The 21,832-nt window shown below is 43.9% G+C and overlaps 1 protein-coding gene across 1 annotated transcript in view; it reads left to right on the top strand.

The window, feature by feature from the left end:
- The window catches only part of LOC306918753 (peripherin-2-like), a gene marked incomplete at its 5' end in the record, with an annotated part of 35,719 nt that extends 14,572 nt beyond the window's left edge, over positions 1-21,147 (top strand). The window contains 2 exons of the mRNA XM_079531620.1: positions 14,256-14,502; positions 20,738-21,147. Coding sequence (XP_079387746.1) covers positions 14,256-14,502; positions 20,738-20,941 — 451 coding nt within the window. The 3' untranslated portion in view covers positions 20,942-21,147. The remainder of the gene's footprint in view (positions 1-14,255; positions 14,503-20,737) is intronic.
- Positions 21,148-21,832: the final 685 nt, after the last annotated feature.

Here is a 21,832-nt window from a genome sequence, read left to right as displayed (position 1 = left end):
CATGAGTAATATGTAATATGTACTAGTTTCCCCAGCTGTGTCTGTCTGTGTGTACCTCATAGCAATGATTTGATTGGCTGAGCACACAATGCGATGTAAGATGAGTGGTGATTGTTTTTGAGGGGCGCTATCCCCTCCTATAAACAGCTTTTGTCCCCAGTACACGTCTCAATATTTGCCATCGACAATGAAAGGAGAAATTAGGTCAAAATGTCCGCCAAATATGACGTAAATTTGTGGCAACAGGCAGGCATTCTGATTGGCCAGTATGAGATTCATGATTCAATTCAATTCAATTCAATTTTATTAAAGTGTCAAATCACAACAAGTTGTCTCAAGACACTTTACAACCAACAAAGATCCACCTTGATGATGATGTATACGATGATAAGAGCGCCCCTCACTTCACACAGGTGTGATTTTTTAATCGTAGCCTAATATGTAATAGTGTTACTGTTTTGGCAGTAATACCGTACTCCCTATGCTCAGACACACAGTCATACTGTACTCCCTATGCTCAGACACACAGTCATACTGTACTCCTTATGATCAGACACACAGTCATACTGTACTCCTTATGCTCAGACACACAGTCATACTGTACTCCTTATGATCAGACACACAGTCATACTGTACTCCTTATGATCAGACACACAGTCATACTGTACTCCTTATGCTCAGACACACAGTCATACTGTACTCCTTATGCTCAGACACACAGTCATACTGTACTCCTTATGCTGACACACAGTCATACTGTACTCCTTATGCTGACACACAGTCATACTGTACTCCTTATGCTCAGACACACAGTCATACTGTACTCCTTATGCTCAGACACACAGTCATACTGTACTCCTTATGCTCAGACACACAGTCATACTGTACTCCTTATGCTCAGACACACAGTCATACTGTACTCCTTATGCTCAGACACACAGTCATACTGTACTCCTTATGCTCAGACACACAGTCATACTGTACTCCTTATGCTCAGACACACAGTCATACTGTACTCCTTATGCTGAGACACACAGTCATACTGTACTCCCTATGCTCAGACACACAGTCATACTGTACTCCTTATGCTCAGACACACAGTCATACTGTACTCCTTATGCTCAGACACACAGTCATACTGTACTCCTTATGCTGAGACACACAGTCATACTGTACTCCTTATGCTCAGACACACAGTCATACTGTACTCCTTATGATCAGACACACAGTCATACTGTACTCCTTATGCTCAGACACACAGTCATACTGTACTCCTTATGCTGAGACACACAGTCATACTGTACTCCTTATGCTCAGACACACAGTCATACTGTACTCCTTATGATCAGACACACAGTCATACTGTACTCCTTATGATCAGACACACAGTCATACTGTACTCCTTATGATGAAACACACAGTCATACTGTACTCCTTATGCTGAAACACACAGTCATACTGTACTCCTTATGATGAAACACACAGTCATACTGTACTCCTTATGCTCAGACACACAGTCATACTGTACTCCTTATGATCAGACACACAGTCATACTGTACTCCTTATGCTGAAACACACAGTCATACTGTACTCCCTATGCTCAGACACACAGTCATACTGTACTCCTTATGCTCAGACACACAGTCATACTGTACTCCTTATGATGAAACACACAGTCATACTGTACTCCTTATGCTCAGACACACAGTCATACTGTACTCCTTATGATCAGACACACAGTCATACTGTACTCCTTATGCTGAAACACACAGTCATACTGTACTCCCTATGCTCAGACACACAGTCATACTGTACTCCTTATGCTCAGACACACAGTCATACTGTACTCCTTATGCTGACACACAGTCATACTGTACTCCTTATGCTGAAACACACAGTCATACTGTACTCCTTATGCTGACACACAGTCATACTGTACTCCCTATGCTCAGACACACAGTCATACTGTACTCCTTATGATCAGACACACAGTCATACTGTACTCCTTATGCTGACACACAGTCATACTGTACTCCCTATGCTCAGACACACAGTCATACTGTACTCCTTATGCTGAAACACACAGTCATACTGTACTCCTTATGATCAGACACACAGTCATACTGTACTCCTTATGCTGACACACAGTCATACTGTACTCCCTATGCTCAGACACACAGTCATACTGTACTCCTTATGCTCAGACACACAGTCATACTGTACTCCTTATGCTCAGACACACAGTCATACTGTACTCCTTATGCTGAAACACACAGTCATACTGTACTCCTTATGCTGAAACACACAGTCATACTGTACTCCTTATGATCAGACACACAGTCATACTGTACTCCTTATGCTCAGACACACAGTCATACTGTACTCCTTATGCTGAAACACACAGTCATACTGTACTCCTTATGCTGAAACACACAGTCATACTGTACTCCTTATGCTGAAACACACAGTCATACTGTACTCCTTATGATCAGACACACAGTCATACTGTACTCCTTATGCTCAGACACACAGTCATACTGTACTCCTTATGCTGAAACACACAGTCATACTGTACTCCTTATGCTGAAACACACAGTCATACTGTACTCCCTATGCTCAGACACACAGTCATACTGTACTCCTTATGCTCAGACACACAGTCATACTGTACTCCTTATGCTGACACACACAGTCATACTGTACTCCTTATGCTGAAACACAGTCATACTGTACTCCTTATGCTCAGACACACAGTCATACTGTACTCCTTATGCTCAGACACACAGTCATACTGTACTCCTTATGCTCAGACACACAGTCATACTGTACTCCTTATGCTCAGACACACAGTCATACTGTACTCCTTATGATGAGACACACAGTCATACTGTACTCCTTATGCTCAGACACACAGTCATACTGTACTCCTTATGCTGAGACACACAGTCATACTGTACTCCTTATGATGACACACAGTCATACTGTACTCCTTATGATCAGACACACAGTCATACTGTACTCCTTATGCTGACACACAGTCATACTGTACTCCTTATGATGACACACAGTCATACTGTACTCCTTATGATCAGACACACAGTCATACTGTACTCCTTATGCTGAGACACACAGTCATACTGTACTCCTTATGATCAGACACACAGTCATACTGTACTCCTTATGCTCAGACACACAGTCATACTGTACTCCTTATGCTCAGACACACAGTCATACTGTACTCCTTATGATCAGACACACAGTCATACTGTACTCCTTATGCTCAGACACACAGTCATACTGTACTCCTTATGATCAGACACACAGTCATACTGTACTCCTTATGCTCAGACACACAGTCATACTGTACTCCTTATGCTCAGACACACAGTCATACTGTACTCCTTATGCTCAGACACACAGTCATACTGTACTCCTTATGCTCAGACACACAGTCATACTGTACTCCTTATGCTCAGACACACAGTCATACTGTACTCCTTATGCTCAGACACACAGTCATACTGTACTCCTTATGCTGACACACAGTCATACTGTACTCCTTATGCTGAAACACACAGTCATACTGTACTCCTTATGCTGACACACAGTCATACTGTACTCCTTATGCTGACACACAGTCATACTGTACTCCTTATGCTGAAACACACAGTCATACTGTACTCCTTATGATGAAACACACAGTCATACTGTACTCCTTATGCTGAAACACAGTCATACTGTACTCCTTATGATCAGACACACAGTCATACTGTACTCCTTATGATGAAACACACAGTCATACTGTACTCCTTATGCTCAGACACACAGTCATACTGTACTCCTTATGCTGAAACACACAGTCATACTGTACTCCTTATGATGAAACACACAGTCATACTGTACTCCTTATGCTCAGACACACAGTCATACTGTACTCCTTATGCTCAGACACACAGTCATACTGTACTCCTTATGCTCAGACACACAGTCATACTGTACTCCTTATGCTGACACACAGTCATACTGTACTCCTTATGCTCAGACACACAGTCATACTGTACTCCTTATGCTCAGACACACAGTCATACTGTACTCCTTATGCTCAGACACACAGTCATACTGTACTCCTTATGCTCAGACACACAGTCATACTGTACTCCTTATGCTCAGACACACAGTCATACTGTACTCCTTATGATGAAACACACAGTCATACTGTACTCCTTATGCTCAGACACACAGTCATACTGTACTCCTTATGCTGAGACACACAGTCATACTGTACTCCTTATGCTGAAACACACAGTCATACTGTACTCCTTATGCTGAAACACACAGTCATACTGTACTCCTTATGCTGAAACACACAGTCATACTGTACTCCTTATGATGAAACACACAGTCATACTGTACTCCTTATGCTGAAACACACAGTCATACTGTACTCCTTATGCTGAAACACACAGTCATACTGTACTCCTTATGATGAAACACACAGTCATACTGTACTCCTTATGCTCAGACACACAGTCATACTGTACTCCTTATGATGAAACACACAGTCATACTGTACTCCTTATGCTCAGACACACAGTCATACTGTACTCCTTATGCTGAGACACACAGTCATACTGTACTCCTTATGCTGACACACAGTCATACTGTACTCCTTATGCTGACACACAGTCATACTGTACTCCTTATGCTCAGACACACAGTCATACTGTACTCCTTATGCTGACACACAGTCATACTGTACTCCTTATGATCAGACACACAGTCATACTGTACTCCTTATGCTCAGACACACAGTCATACTGTACTCCTTATGCTGACACACAGTCATACTGTACTCCTTATGCTGACACACAGTCATACTGTACTCCTTATGATCAGACACACAGTCATACTGTACTCCTTATGCTCAGACACACAGTCATACTGTACTCCTTATGCTCAGACACACAGTCATACTGTACTCCTTATGCTCAGACACACAGTCATACTGTACTCCTTATGCTGACACACAGTCATACTGTACTCCTTATGCTGACACACAGTCATACTGTACTCCTTATGCTCAGACACACAGTCATACTGTACTCCTTATGCTCAGACACACAGTCATACTGTACTCCTTATGCTCAGACACACAGTCATACTGTACTCCTTATGCTCAGACACACAGTCATACTGTACTCCTTATGCTGACACACAGTCATACTGTACTCCTTATGCTGACACACAGTCATACTGTACTCCTTATGCTGAAACACACAGTCATACTGTACTCCTTATGCTGACACAGTCATACTGTACTCCTTATGCTCAGACACACAGTCATACTGTACTCCTTATGCTGAAACACACAGTCATACTGTACTCCTTATGATGAAACACACAGTCATACTGTACTCCTTATGCTCAGACACACAGTCATACTGTACTCCTTATGATGAAACACACAGTCATACTGTACTCCTTATGCTCAGACACACAGTCATACTGTACTCCTTATGCTGAGACACACAGTCATACTGTACTCCTTATGCTGACACACAGTCATACTGTACTCCTTATGCTGACACACAGTCATACTGTACTCCTTATGCTCAGACACACAGTCATACTGTACTCCTTATGCTGACACACAGTCATACTGTACTCCTTATGCTGACACACAGTCATACTGTACTCCTTATGCTCAGACACACAGTCATACTGTACTCCTTATGCTCAGACACACAGTCATACTGTACTCCTTATGCTGACACACAGTCATACTGTACTCCTTATGCTGACACACAGTCATACTGTACTCCTTATGCTCAGACACACAGTCATACTGTACTCCTTATGCTCAGACACACAGTCATACTGTACTCCTTATGCTGACACACAGTCATACTGTACTCCTTATGCTGACACACAGTCATACTGTACTCCTTATGCTGAAACACACAGTCATACTGTACTCCTTATGCTGACACAGTCATACTGTACTCCTTATGCTCAGACACACAGTCATACTGTACTCCTTATGCTGACACACAGTCATACTGTACTCCTTATGCTCAGACACACAGTCATACTGTACTCCCTATGCTCAGACACACAGTCATACTGTACTCCTTATGCTGACACACAGTCATACTGTACTCCTTATGCTCAGACACACAGTCATACTGTACTCCCTATGCTCAGACACACAGTCATACTGTACTCCTTATGCTCAGACACACAGTCATACTGTACTCCTTATGCTCAGACACACAGTCATACTGTACTCCTTATGCTCAGACACACAGTCATACTGTACTCCTTATGCTGAAACACACAGTCATACTGTACTCCTTATGCTGACACACAGTCATACTGTACTCCTTATGCTCAGACACACAGTCATACTGTACTCCTTATGCTCAGACACACAGTCATACTGTACTCCTTATGCTGACACACAGTCATACTGTACTCCTTATGATGAGACACACAGTCATACTGTACTCCTTATGCTCAGACACACAGTCATACTGTACTCCTTATGCTGACACACAGTCATACTGTACTCCTTATGCTCAGACACACAGTCATACTGTACTCCCTATGCTCAGACACACAGTCATACTGTACTCCTTATGCTGACACACAGTCATACTGTACTCCTTATGCTGACACACAGTCATACTGTACTCCCTATGCTCAGACACACAGTCATACTGTACTCCTTATGATCAGACACAGTCATACTGTACTCCTTATGCTGACACACAGTCATACTGTACTCCTTATGCTGACACACAGTCATACTGTACTCCTTATGCTCAGACACACAGTCATACTGTACTCCTTATGCTGACACACAGTCATACTGTACTCCTTATGCTCAGACACACAGTCATACTGTACTCCCTATGCTCAGACACACAGTCATACTGTACTCCTTATGCTGACACACAGTCATACTGTACTCCTTATGCTGAAACACTGTTCTGATCATGAACATACAGTAGCCTATGTATGTTTTTGAGGGGTGCTAGCCCCTCCTATATACAGGTTTAATGTTTGTCTTTAGTTCTATGTTTGTTTTGTAAACACATTGACAATGAAGGGAAAATGTACGTCTTAATGTGTCATTTGCGTCATATTGTCTCTTTATTGTTAATGGCGTTTAATGTTTGTGTTTGCACCGTTTGTTTTACATCACCATTACATCACCTAATCAACATGAGTTAGACTTTAATATATCAGCAGCACGTGTGAAGTGAGGGACTATATCAACTGAATGAAGTGAGGGACTGTATCAACTGAATGAAGTGAGGGACTGTATCAACTGAATGAAGTGAGGGACTGTATCAACTGAATGAAGTGAGGGACTGTATCAACTGAATGAAGTGAGGGACTGTATCAACTGAATGAAGTGAGGGACTGTATCAACTGAATGAAGTGAGGGACTGTATCAACTGAATGAAGTGAGGGACTGTATCAACTGAATGAAGTGAGGGACTGTATCAACTGAATGAAGTGAGGGACTGTATCAACTGAATGAAGTGAGGGACTGTATCAACTGAATGAAGTGAGGGACTGTATCAACTGAATGAAGTGAGGGACTGTATCAACTGAATGAAGTGAGGGACTGTATCAACTGAATGAAGTGAGGGACTGTATCAACTGAATGAAGTGAGGGACTGTATCAACTGAATGAAGTGAGGGACTGTATCAACTGAATGAAGTGAGGGACTGTATCAACTGAATGAAGTGAGGGACTGTATCAACTGAATGAAGTGAGGGACTGTATCAACTGAATGAAGTGAGGGACTGTATCAACTGAATGAAGTGAGGGACTGTATCAACTGAATGAAGTGAGGGACTGTATCAACTGAATGAAGTGAGGGACTGTATCAACTGAATGAAGTGAGGGACTGTATCAACTGAATGAAGTGAGGGACTGTATCAACTGAATGAAGTGAGGGACTGTATCAACTGAATGAAGTGAGGGACTGTATCAACTGAATGAAGTGAGGGACTGTATCAACTGAATGAAGTGAGGGACTGTATCAACTGAATGAAGTGAGGGACTGTATCAACTGAATGTAGTGAGGGACTGTATCAACTGAATGAAGTGAGGGACTGTATCAACTGAATGAAGTGAGGGACTGTATCAACTGAATGAAGTGAGGGACTGTATCAACTGAATGAAGTGAGGGACTGTATCAACTGAATGAAGTGAGGGACTGTATCAACTGAATGAAGTGAGGGACTGTATCAACTGAATGAAGTGAGGGACTGTATCAACTGAATGAAGTGAGGGACTGTATCAACTGAATGAAGTGAGGGACTGTATCAACTGAATGAAGTGAGGGACTGTATCAACTGAATGAAGTGAGGGACTGTATCAACTGAATGAAGTGAGGGACTGTATCAACTGAATGAAGTGAGGGACTGTATCAACTGAATGAAGTGAGGGACTGTATCAACTGAATGAAGTGAGGGACTGTATCAACTGAATGAAGTGAGGGACTGTATCAACTGAATGAAGTGAGGGACTGTATCAACTGAATGAAGTGAGGGACTGTATCAACTGAATGTATGTGATTGTTTAGCCGATCTGCTCGTCTACATAATGACGTAACTTTTCCCTTCATCGTCAAACGGCATTTAATGTTTGTGTTGCCATAAATGTACGTCATATTTGGCGGACATTTGAGACATGTGGGGACAAAAGCTGTACGTATATAGGAGGGACTAGCGCCCCTCAAAAATCACACTTGTGTGAAGTGAGCTGTGCAGCGAGGACAGATGACTCAGTAGGCATCCCCGCATACCGTCCGGCTATGATGATGATGTCATACGTGTGCATACAGTACTACAGTATTGCAGGGGTTCTCAACGTTTTGGGCTCCCAGTGCCCCCCCCCACCCCCCCAGTGATCCCCCCCTCCCAGTGACCCCCCCCCCCCCCCCCCCAGTGATCCCCCCCCTCCCAGTGACCCCCCCCCCCGGTGATCCGGGACGACCCCCCCCCCAGTGATCCGGGACGACCCCCCCCCCCCCCCCCCCCAGTGATCCGTGACGACACCCCCCCCCCCCCCCGTGATCCGGGACGACCCCCCCCCCCAGTGATCCGTGACGTTTGTGGGCTTTAAGTGGTTAATAGTAACGATCCGAGCTGACAGCATGAGTGACAACACAGCAAGCCACGCCCCTTTAAGAGGATCTGTGTATTTTCATGTATAGATGATAATACACTTAAGAGATATAGCTCACTCTCTCTCTCTCTCTCACACACACACGCACACGCACATGGACACACACACACACGCACACACACACACACACACACTTTAACAACATATGTATGTCCACACAGAGAATAAAGAACGTCATGTCAACCACCATGGGCACAAGTAGTGCAGGCATCCTAAGGTCGAAACCCCCTCCAACAACCAGTCCCCCTCCAACAACCAGTCTAACCCTAACCCTAACCCCCTCCAACAACCAGTCCCCCTCCAACCCCCTCCAACAACCAGTCTAACCCTACCCTAACCCCCTCCAACAACCAGTCCCCCTCCAACCCCCTCCAACAACCAGTCTAACCCTAACCCTAACCCCCTCCAACAACCAGTCTAACCCTAACCCTAACCCCCTCCAACAACCAGTCTAACCCTAACCCTAACCCCCTCCAACAACCAGTCTAACCCTAACCCCCTCCAACAACCAGTCTAACCCTAACCCTAACCCCCTCCAACAACCAGTCTAACCCTAACCCCCTCCAACAACCAGTCTAACCCTAACCCTAACCCCCTCCAACAACCAGTCTAACCCTAACCCTAACCCCCTCCAACAACCAGTCTAACCCTAACCCTAACCCCCTCCAACAACCAGTCTAACCCTAACCCTAACCCCCTCCAACAACCAGTCTAACCCTAACCCCAACCCCCTCCAACAACCAGTCTAACCCTAACCCTAACCCCCTCCAACAACCAGTCTAACCCTAACCCTAACCCCCTCCAACAACCAGTCTAACCCTAACCCCAACCCCCTCCAACAACCAGTCTAACCCTAACCCTAACCCCCTCCAACAACCAGTCTAACCCTAACCCTAACCCCCTCCAACAACCAGTCTAACCCTAACCCTAACCCCCTCCAACAACCAGTCTAACCCTAACCCTAACCCCCTCCAACAACCAGTCTAACCCTAACCCTAACCCCCTCCAACAACCAGTCTAACCCTAACCCCCTCCAACAACCAGTCTAACCCTAACCCTAACCCCCTCCAACAACCAGTCTGGGGTATAATGTCCCAGGCTGGACCACCAGAGGAAACCATGTCCCAGTCCACTCCTGCATTGTCCCAGTCCACTCCTGCATTGTCCCAGTCCACTCCTGCATTGTCCCAGTCCACTCCTGCATTGTCCCAGTCCACTCCTGCATTGTCCCAGTCCACTCCTGCATTGTCCCGGTCCACTCCTGCATTGTCCCAGTCCACTCCTGCATTGTCCCAGTCCACTCCTGCATTGTATGCAGGCTTGTGATGGTGTTGAAGCATACGGAGTCCACAGAGGTTGTGAGGTGTTGAAGCACACAGTGTCCACAGAGGTTGTGATGGTGTTGAAGCATACGGAGTCCACAGAGGTTGTGAGGTGTTGAAGCACACAGTGTCCACAGAGGTTGTGATGGTGTTGAAGCACACAGTGTCCACAGAGGTTGTGATGGTGTTGAAGCACACAGTGTCCACAGAGGTTGTGATGGTGTTGAAGCACACAGTGTCCACAGAGGTTGTGATGGTGTTGAAGCACACAGTGTCCACAGAGGTTGTGAGGTGTTGAAGCACACAGTGTCCACAGAGGTTGTGATGGTGTTGAAGCACACAGTGTCCACAGAGGTTGTGATGGTGTTGAACCACACAGTGTCCACAGAGGTTGTGATGGTGTTGAACCACACAGAGGTTGTGATGGTGTTGAACCACACAGTGTCCACAGAGGTTGTGATGGTGTTGAACCACACAGAGGTTGTGATGGTGTTGAAGCACACAGTGTCCACAGAGGTTGTGATGGTGTTGAACCACACACACACACACACACACACACACACACACACACACACACACACACACACACACACACACACACACACACACACACACACACACACACACACACACACACACACACACAGTGTTATCCATAGATCACAAACCACACCTCTGACTCGCTGTGCGAGAAACAAATTGTACATGCTCGGTAGTATTTGAGCTGTAAAGGCCAGTGTGTGAGTGTGTGTGTGTGTGTGTGCGTGCGTGCGTGTGTGCATGTGTGCGTGCGTGCGTGCGTGCGCCGCATGTGTGCGTGCGTGCGTGCGTGCGTGCGTGCGTGCGTGCGTGCGTGCGCCGCGTGTGTGCATAATGCCTCATTTGCATATTTAGACATGTAAAATGTGTAATACAATAAACCATTGTCTTCGTGTAAGTACTCAATTGGGGAAGTTTCTTGGTGATAACAATTTAATATAGGTATGGTTTTGCCATGGGTATGGTTTTGGCGGTGGGGTCGCAAAATTATTTTGGGGTCATCAAAAATATTTTACACACCTGAATAGAATTCAACGGAATGAGTGAAATACAATGTAATAATGATTACAACTACATTGTTACCTATTGTTACATTGTTTGTAACAAGAATTTGTTACAAAACCTCTATATCCCTAGGATTAATTCATTACATGTATGGACAAATGTGCACCAAACGTGCATGTTTATGTGCACAATCACTGTGTGAAAAGAGGAGTTAACGGGCAATTAGGGGCACTAGTTAATATATACGGTAATATACAGGTGTGATGGTACAATTCGGGAGTTTGTTGGAAAGTTTAACAGGAGTTTCCTGTAATTATGGAAGTGTGTAAACTAAATACACATCTATATTCCATGCTTTTTGCTCAGTGAAAATCACCTCTGGGCTCAGGTTGGGGTCGTGAGTCAATGGCAGCATTATTTTGGTGTCGCTGGCTGACAAGTTTGGGTTTCATTGGACAGATATTCTGCTGTTACACAGATGTTAGGTTCTTAGCCTCCTTATGATCCTAGATGACTGATTCTATGTATGTGATGTATCACCATGTAATGTTCTTGTTGTTCTGTTTCTATGTATGTGATGTATCACCATGTAATGTTCTTGTTGTTCTGTTTCTATGTATGTGATGTATCACCATGTAATGTTCTTGTTGTTCTGTTTCTATGTATGTGATGTATCACCATGTGTTGTTCTTGTTGTTCTGTTTCTATGCATGTGATGTATCACCATGTGTTGTTCTTGTTGTTCTGTTTCTATGTATGTGATGTATCACCATGTGTTGTTCTTGTTGTTCTATTTCTATGTTTGTGATGTATCACCATGTGTTGTTCTTGTTGTTCTGTTTCTATGTATGTGATGTATCACCATGTAATGTTCTTGTTGTTCTATTTCTATGTTTGTGATGTATCACCATGTAATGTTTTTGTTGTTCTGTTTCTATGTATGTGATGTATCACCATGTGTTGATCTTGTTGTTCTGTTTCTATGTATGTGATGTATCACCATGTAATGTTCTTGTTGTTCTGTTTCTATGTATGTGATGTATCACCATGTAATGTTCTTGTTGTTCTATTTCTATGTATGTGATGTATCACCATGTGTTGTTCTTGTTGTTCTGTTTTTATGTATGTGATGTATCACCATGTGTTGTTCTTGTTGTTCTGTTTCTATGTATGTGATGTATCACCATGTAATGTTCTTGTTGTTCTATTTCTATGTATGTGATGTATCACCATGTGTTGTTCTTGTTGTTCTGTTTCTATGTATGTGATGTATCACCATGTGTTGTTCTATTTCTATGTATGTGATGTATCACCATGTGTTGTTCTTGTTGTTCTGTTTTTATGTATGTGATGTATCACCATGTGTTGTTCTTGCTCACTGTAAGTCACTGGAGTAAGAGCGTCTGATAAATGACTACATTGTAACTTTTGTACAAAATGGACCCAACACCCGTACACTGTCAGAGTTAAAGCTGCTATAAGCAATAATATGTCAACATTTGAATGACCTTTTTATTTGTATTGGTATTCAGACAGCCAGCAATGGCCACAAAAAATAGTCTCTGTGACACATCTAGGGGCCACAATCTGCATTCAAAGATTTTCCTAGAAGCTTTGTCATTGGTCGACTTGCCTGTCTACCTCTCTGATTGGTTAGTCATTTCGACCAGGTTTTTTTTCTCCGACCAATGACAAAGCTTCTAGGAACATCTTTGAATGCAGATTGTGGCCCCTAGATGTGTCACAGAGACTACATTTATTTTGGGAGCGTTTTACTCATTGCTGAATATCAAAAAATAAATAAAAAACAAAGCCATTACAAATTTGACATATTATTGCTTTAAGTGAGGAGGGTGCAGGGGGTCCTTGAAATGTCGACAGATCGGGGCCCACTCCTCTAAAACATGTAGTCATGGCACGTCATAGTACATATGTATAGCATAGTATTGTTTATATGTATAGTTTATATGTATAGTTTCATTATATAGATATTCCACTGTTACGTTCTTAGCTCACGCATGTTTCAAGATAAATGTTTTTTATGCACCCCATTCGACCCGTATCTCTATTGAATCGGCGAAATCATCCGTTATCAGCACCTTTGAATGGTGCCAAAATGTCCATACTGGCATCTTCACTGTTTCAGTATGTCATTATCAGCGATTGTAGCGATTGTCATTATCACTGATGTCCTGACGGAGGCGCGCCGTGTCTGGTGGCCATGAGCTACGTGAGGCGCCGTGCCGAGCGTTGCGATGGCCACCAGACCGGACTCAGCGCCGTCCGAGTTACGTCCCGATAGGCAGAGAATAGTATATATTAGTAGCCCCTAGTTTCCATGCACTGACAATAGTTGGAAATGACATGTCCACCAGGCGGAAACCTTGACCAGGCTATGGTGAGTATGCCAGTATGGACATCTTGGCACCATTAAATGGGGTGATAACGGTCGAATCGTGATGTATTCCCATGCTTTTTTGTTCTTGCTTAATGTAAATCGCTCTGGATTAACCCAATTTGGGCGGGAACCCCTTTTGGTGTTTTAACTAAGCATTATGTTATACTTTAGCTATTGAAAAATAGCAGATCTACAAGCTCATAGATTCAATTTCGACGTCAGGCCTACATGGGTTAAGAGTGTCTGCTAAATGCCTAAATTGTAAATGGTTTCCCCCCCCAGTCGCCTCCAGAGCAACGTGGAGGGTAAGTTCCTGATGGACAGCGTGCCCTACAGCTGCTGCAACCCGGGCTCCCCCAGACCCTGCATCCAGCACCACCTGACCAACAACACGGCCCACTACGACTACGACCACCGCATCGAGGAGCTCAACATCTGGAAGCGAGGCTGCCGCGAGGCCCTGGTGTCCTACTACGGAGGCATGATGAACTCCATCGGAGCGCTGGTCCTCCTCACCATCATACTGGAGGTGGGTCTGTCTGTCTGTCTGTCTGTCTGTCTGTCTGTCTGTCTGTCTGTCTGTCTGTCTGTCTGTCTGTCTGTATAGAGCGTCGCAGTCCCGCCTCCTACCCTGGACCAGGAAATTATTCTCCGTTCATTTTCCTCATAGACATTTCAGAAAGTATTTATTTAAAGACGTTTACGCCGCGGACAAAGCCAACTCGAGTCGTGACAAATCATGACAACAAACCATTAAATGGGGGGTCCGTAGACGAATGCATGTCAAACTGGGGGTCCTTGGTATGTGGTTCGCATAAACGGACAAAATACTGTGTCCGTGGCGAGACCTGTCCTTGTCCCTGGTAAGTTCTAGATTGTTTTATACGTAACATTTTATACGTAACATTTTATACGTCCATAGCTCTACTGCCTTCATTAGAGCTATTGTTTTACAGCCAGCGCAGCCGGCCCCGGTACTAACGTATCATTTGTTTTTCTCTTCAACCCGGACCCGGCCATAAAACGATCAATGATCAATAAGCTGCACCGCATCGCATGTAATATAAATATCCTTACCATGGCTGATCATATCATGCCCACCCTTCGGTACAATGGGAAGCTTTTCTTTTCCTTCTCGAAAAGGGCTTTGACTGTAAATCCACCACCACAGTTTGTTCTCCTAGTCCAGCCATTTTCCTTGTTGGCTGGACTAGTTTTTGTTTTTGTTTGTGAGTTAAATCTGTTAATTTAGCGAGCTCAATCAACCCACAGATGGGAACTCGCGCAGAAGGTTTCAAACACCCAGTTCTCTTTTCTCATTGGACAGTATTTTCCCCCAGTGGTGGGATCCAAGCAAGACATTAACGTCACCAAAGGCCAGCTAGAGTACCCTGGCACTGGAAAGTCAACGCCCAGCAGGGCAAACTCGAAATCTGATTGGCTAAGGAACCTGTCAATCTCTATATTGCTCCCATTCATTTCAACAGCAAGGGGATTCAGTGGAGTTTCTGAAGGCCTCACGGTAGATAATTTTACCCGGAGACAACACAAGGAAATAATCTCATTGGTTAAAAAAAAACAAGGTCTGTTGTACCTGCACAGAATGGAAGCAGAGCATCCAGCCTGTCAGAGTGAGAAATAAATACAATATTTGTTAAAAAGAAAAACTTATTATAAAATATAAATTTCTGCATCAGGCAAGTGCAGGGCCAGCAGAGAAGGCCTTGCTGGCCCTGACGGCCCACCACTGCTAGAAGGCCACTACTATACTGGTTTCTCAAACTTTTTTATTTTATTTTATTTTCAAACACCAGCAAATGTACAAATTAACCCACTGGTCCATTTGCTTTCATATTATGTACTCTCAAAGTTACAGAGCTTTAAGGGTCCATTTGGTTCCATGTGTTACACTCTCAGAGTTACAGACCCGTAAGGGTCCATTTGGTTCCACGTGTTACACTCTCAGAGTCACAGGCCCGTAAGGATCCATTTGGTTCCACGTGTTACACTCTCAGAGTCACAGGCCCGTAAGGATCCATTTGGTTCCATGTGTTACACTCTCAGAGTCACAGACCCGTAAGGGTCCATTTGGTTACATGTGTTACACTCTCAGAGTTACAGACTCGTAAGGGTCCATTTGGTTCCATGTGTTACACTCTCAGAGTCACAGACCCGTAAGGGTCCATTTGGTTCCATGTGTTACACTCAGAGTCACAGACCCGTAAGGGTCCATTTGGTTCCATGTGTTACACTCTCAGAGTCACAGACCCGTAAGGGTCCATTTGGTTCCATGTGTTACACTCTCAGAGTCACAGACCCGTAAGGGTCCATTTGGTTCCATGTGTTACACTCTCAGAGTCACAGACCCGTAAGAGTCATTCAGGGCCAGCTCGTTGCGTTTGTAGATTTTGAACGACGATCTCTCTTCTGTTCTGGCGGTTCCGCTTCAGATGGACGTGGTCCTTGGTGGTCCTGGTCTTGTGTGGTTATGTCCATTTGTGTCCGTTTTGTGTTCTTCTGTCTGTCCAGTAGTTTTAGCTTTCTATGTGTCACATTATGCTGTTGTAACGCTTCAATTTCCCCTCGGGGATTAATAAAGTATATCTCATCTCATCTCATCTCATCGTCTTAAAAAAAAGCTGATCTACAAGTTTGTAGATCGTCAATGTCCAGTGTACCACACTGGAACACAACTACGCATATAGCCGTAAACCCAACCCCGAAACCTACAGCCTCAGTCTTGAGTGACCAGAATCCTTTCCGAATTGTACTAGTCTAACACTGGGGCTCCACCGGGCGCGTCAGCGTCGCGTCTCCGTCACCGTCAGGGAATGTTCCCTTTTAATCAATGAAGGGTGGCTCCACTGCCCGCGTTGCGTTGCGTGACGCGTGCATTCAAATTGAACCGGTGTGTTTTTTGACGCACGCAACGGAGATGCAACGCTTTCGGTGGAGCCCCGGTGTAACTCTAAAAGCCTATTGTAGCCGTTCCTCTTAACTCCCGTTAAACTTTCCAACAAACTCCGGTAAACTCCCGAATTGTACCATCACACCTGTATATTACCGTATATTAACTGTATATGCTGCTAAACTTGAGGTTTACGGGCAAAATGCAGTGCCCATAATTGCCTGTTAACTCCTCTTTTCACGCAGTGTATATAGTACTGTGTGTGCAGCGATGTACAACAGAAACCACGTATCAAGTATTAAGAATGATATTTATTTAGACAGTATGCTGTTTAGTCAGCTTCCAGGTGTGTCGTTTTCCTGCCATGCATCAGGGTTTCTTTGAAGCACTACGTTGGTTTCTTTAGCACTGCATTTATGGCTGTTTTGTTGACCGAGGTTCATTTGACCTCACACGTTGTAATTCACTCTGGAATAAGAGTGGAATAAGAGTGAACGTCAACTGCTTCAATTCTAAACCGGCCTCATCGTTTACTAACCAGCCACAATGATTTACAAATTGATGAATTCACAGATAATTAAGTATCTGCTACTGCTTAACTAATCATGAACTGGTTATCAAATGCAAATGGTTATCTAATGGTTAACTAATGCAAATGGTTAACTAATGAAAATGCATGCTAAATAGTGCATAGTTGACACGTTTATGAATAATACTTGACACACATGAGGAATTCATGATGAATGAACCATGTACTAATGGTTAACTAATGCTTTATTAGTAATAGTTTTTTTGATTAATTGATTGAAATATTTATTAACAGTTTGCAGAATTACAGTACATTTCAAGCACAAACTCAATACAAAGACTGTTAACTGTGAGTGGACGACCCAATAAAGCATTACACTTGTTTACAAGAGGGTCCACCTTGTTCAATTCATCAAAACATTTAGAGACGTACAAATAGACACTTCTATATAGACAAAGAACAGAACAGGAATTCATCATGAAGGAGGTAAAAAAGGGAAAAGAAACACATACAGTGAGGGGGAAAAGGGTGGGTGGGGGGGGAGTCAAGGGATTCGCATGCCTTAAAGACTGTTGGTAGGGCGTTCCATATTTTGGTGGCATAGGAGCGAAAATAATGTAGTCCCTTGTTTGGGTTGCACATGGTTTGTTGAACTCCCTCTGGTGTTGTGGGTGTGGACTTCGTTAACATTAAGGAAGTATTTAGACAGGTACATGGGTATCTTGGTGAAGTATTTAGACAGGTACATGGGTATCTTAGTGAAGTATCTAGACAGGTACATGGGTATCTTAGTGAAGTATCTAGACAGGTACATGGGTATCTTAGTGAAGTATCTAGACAGGTACATGGGTATCTTAGTGAAGTATCTAGACAGGTACATGGGTATCTTAGTGAAGTATCTAGACAGGTACATGGGTATCTTAGTGAAGTATCTAGACAGGTACATGGGTATCTTAGTGAAGTATCTAGACAGGTACATGGGTATCTTAGTGAAGTATCTAGACAGGTACATGGGTATCTTAGTGAAGTATTTAGACAGGTACATGGGTATCTTAGTGAAGTATTTAGACAGGTACATGGGTATCTTAGTGAAGTATCTAGACAGGGTTTAGTTCTTATAAAGTGCGACCATCTTCATTAACTCACACAACGCTTCACCCGAGTGTGATGATGTCACAGAGGGGAGGGGTCAGCTCGTGCTTAGCGGCGCTAAGCTGGACAGGATGTGGTTGCCATGGTTATCTGGGTCAGAGCGAGTTTAACCCCCGATGCTGACGTCAGCGCGGTATAGGATCGTATTAACCCCTGCACGACACCACGAACTCGCTCACTCTCTCTGTCAATCCATCAGCCTGTCAATCAACCTGTCAATCAATCAATCAGTCAATGTGAATGAATGGATGGACGGTGTATGTCCGGTCTTTGTTTACAAATCAAATCAAAACACACGTGTGGACTTACAAGAAAATCATCATCAGAAATTTGCATATCCAACCAAATCACACACAATCAATGACAACAAATAAATTAAATAAAAAAACTTGATAGATCACAAGTCTATTAGTGAATGTCAGTGTCCAGGTTTAATTAGTGAATGTCAGTGTCCAGGTTTAATTAGTGAATGTCAGTCCAGGTTTAATTAGTGAATGTCAGTCCAGGTTTTCTTCAGAATAGATGTATTTTGGTGGGCCTTGATGCAGTCGTAAGGACTGTTTCTTTTTCACTTGCTGAAAATAGCAGATCTACAAGTTTGTAGATCTGCTATTTTCAGCAGGCAACCAAGTTTAAAATGACTCATACTGGATCTCTTGTCCACTAGTCCCTCCCTGACATTTTAGTCTACTTTTTATTTGTTGACGAAATTGTCAATACATTTAGTCTTAGCTTTAGTCATCATAGCTTTGTTTTATTTAGTTTCCAAAAAGGAAATCGATGATTTTATTTTTGTCTTCGTTTCAGTCGACGAAAACAACACCGTTAGGAGTCAACTAGTACTAGTGGTTCTCCACCAGCACCCCCTGGTGGCCGAGGAGAGAACCGCACCACGTCACCCTCTCTATGAGACCCCTTTTCCACGGGTTGGTTCCCAGTGGGAGCCGAACCGGTTCAGTTCTTTTTGGTTCTTAGTCCATGAGCCAGAGCTCCACAATTGTAACGTAAATTATGAATTGAGTGGGCAAAACCATACATATTACATTGTTTATAGGATCAATATAAGTAAAATTAATACATGATAACCCTTCCACAGTAGCAGCTTTTTCATATTTTCAATTGTTTTACATATTTTCCTATATATTCCTATCCCACTCAATTCAGAATTATTAACGTTCCAATGTTGGAGCTCTGGCTCATGGACTAAGACTAACCAAATATAACTGAACCGGTTCCCATTGGGAACCAACCGGTGGAAAAGGGGTCTGAGAGAATGCAAACAGAACCAAATAGACCTGTAAGGGTCCACTTGGTTCCATTTGTACACTCTCGGAGTTACAGACCTGTTATGGTCATCTCGCTCTGTGTGTTTCTGGTAATATTAAGGTCCACTCATTTTGTTTGTCCGTTCGTGGTAAGACCAGTGACCTGCATCGGTGTGTTCAGAGACCAGTGACCTGCATCGGTGTGTTCAGAGCTACACTATAATGACCTGCATCGGTGTGTTCAGAGCTACACTATAATGACCTGCATCGGTGTGTTCAGAGCTACACTATAATGCAACTAGTCCCACCTAGCCGCAGCGCTCTGCACTGACCAGTTGTAGACCCACCTAGCTGCAGCGCTCTGCACTGACCAGTTGTAGACACCTAGCCGCAGCACTCTGCACTGACCAGTTGTAGACACCTAGCCGCAGCGCTCTGCACTGACCAGTTGTAGACCCACCTAGCCACAGCGCTCTGCACTGACCAGTTGTACCAAGTAGGTAAAGTAGAACTTGGTGTGGCGTGGATTGGCCTCTAAGGAGCACAGGGACCAGATCAATGACATCACAATCCATCAGTAGTAATTAAGTTAAGTGAGGAGTGCAAGGATCAGATCCCAGATCAGTGGACACTCTCTATCCCGTGATCCTAATATCCTGCTACTGCTAATAGCCTATAGCTACTACTTAAGCTACTGCTAATAGTAATAAAGCCTGGTGAGGCGAGGTTAGGTGTCGAACTAATGCCTGTCCGACTGTTCGTCGGACCGAACACATGCACACACTATCGCTTCCACTATACTTGTAGTCTCACTAATAGTCATTGTGCTGTGTTTTTTTTTGTGTTTGTGTGTGTGCGTGTGGTGTGCGTGCATGTGTGCGCGTGTGCTTGTGCGTGCGTGCAAACGCAGTCTGTGGACATGGCCGGCCTGAAGTACCTGACCACCTCTCTGGAGACGCTGACGGACCCCGACAACCCGGAGAGCGAGAGCGAGGGCTGGCTGCTGGAGAAGGGCGTGAAGGAGACGCTGGGCGAGGCCATGGGCAAGTTCAAGGCCCTGTTCTCCAAGAACCAGGTGGAGGAGGGGGCCGGCGGAGCCCCTGCGGCCACCTGAGAACACCTCCGGACCAGAGCCATGCAGGGGGACAGCGGTCTCTCTCTAAACCCCCCAAAAAACCCAAAACCCACCCCACGGTGCCCTAAGAGAGGAGAGGAGAGGAGCCATGAGGAAACAAACAACACACACACACACACACAGACACACACACACACACAGACACACGCACACACACGCACACACGCACACACACACAGACACACGCACACACACACGCAGACACATGCACACGCACACACACACACACAGACACAACACACACACACGCATTCCACACACATGCATGCCCACACGCACGGTGACTGCAATGGATATAGGTCACGTGACTTAATTGCGATATCCTGGTATATTAAAATTACTCTATGCAAATTTGTGTATTGTCTTGTAATTTATCTGAATAAATAAATCAATCAATCAAAAAAGGTGGATGAGCTCCAGAAGTGATGCGAGTGTTTCTATTGTCTATAAGAACTGAATATGTAAATATGTTCAAATGAGAGTCTATTTTTAAAATGGTTCCCATGAAACAAAAATAAATAAAAAATAAATGCTGTATATATGAGACATTTGGGATGAGGTTAAAATCATGTGAAAATTTACAATTGTATAGATAAATATGTATTATACAGACCCAGAAACATCAGGCTTGCCATGCTATACCTCTCTGATGTATGTATTATACAGACCCAGAAACATCAGGCTTGCCATGCTATACCTCTCTGATGTATGTATGTATTATACAGACCCAGAAACACCAGGCCTGCCATGCTATACCTCTCTGATGTAGACATGAAACCTGACACGCACACGCCACACACGCACGCACGCCACGCACACGTTTCAATTTCTCTGCCTGAACTGAAAAATACATCTAGCTTCTTACTTCCC

This window comes from Electrona antarctica (assembly GCF_951216825.1).
Source record: "Electrona antarctica genome assembly, contig: scaffold_210, whole genome shotgun sequence".
In the NCBI taxonomy this organism is placed as follows: Eukaryota; Metazoa; Chordata; class Actinopteri; order Myctophiformes; family Myctophidae; genus Electrona; species Electrona antarctica.
Note: the sequence above shows the minus strand (reverse complement) of the source record. Positions and strands in the feature narration are given on the sequence as shown.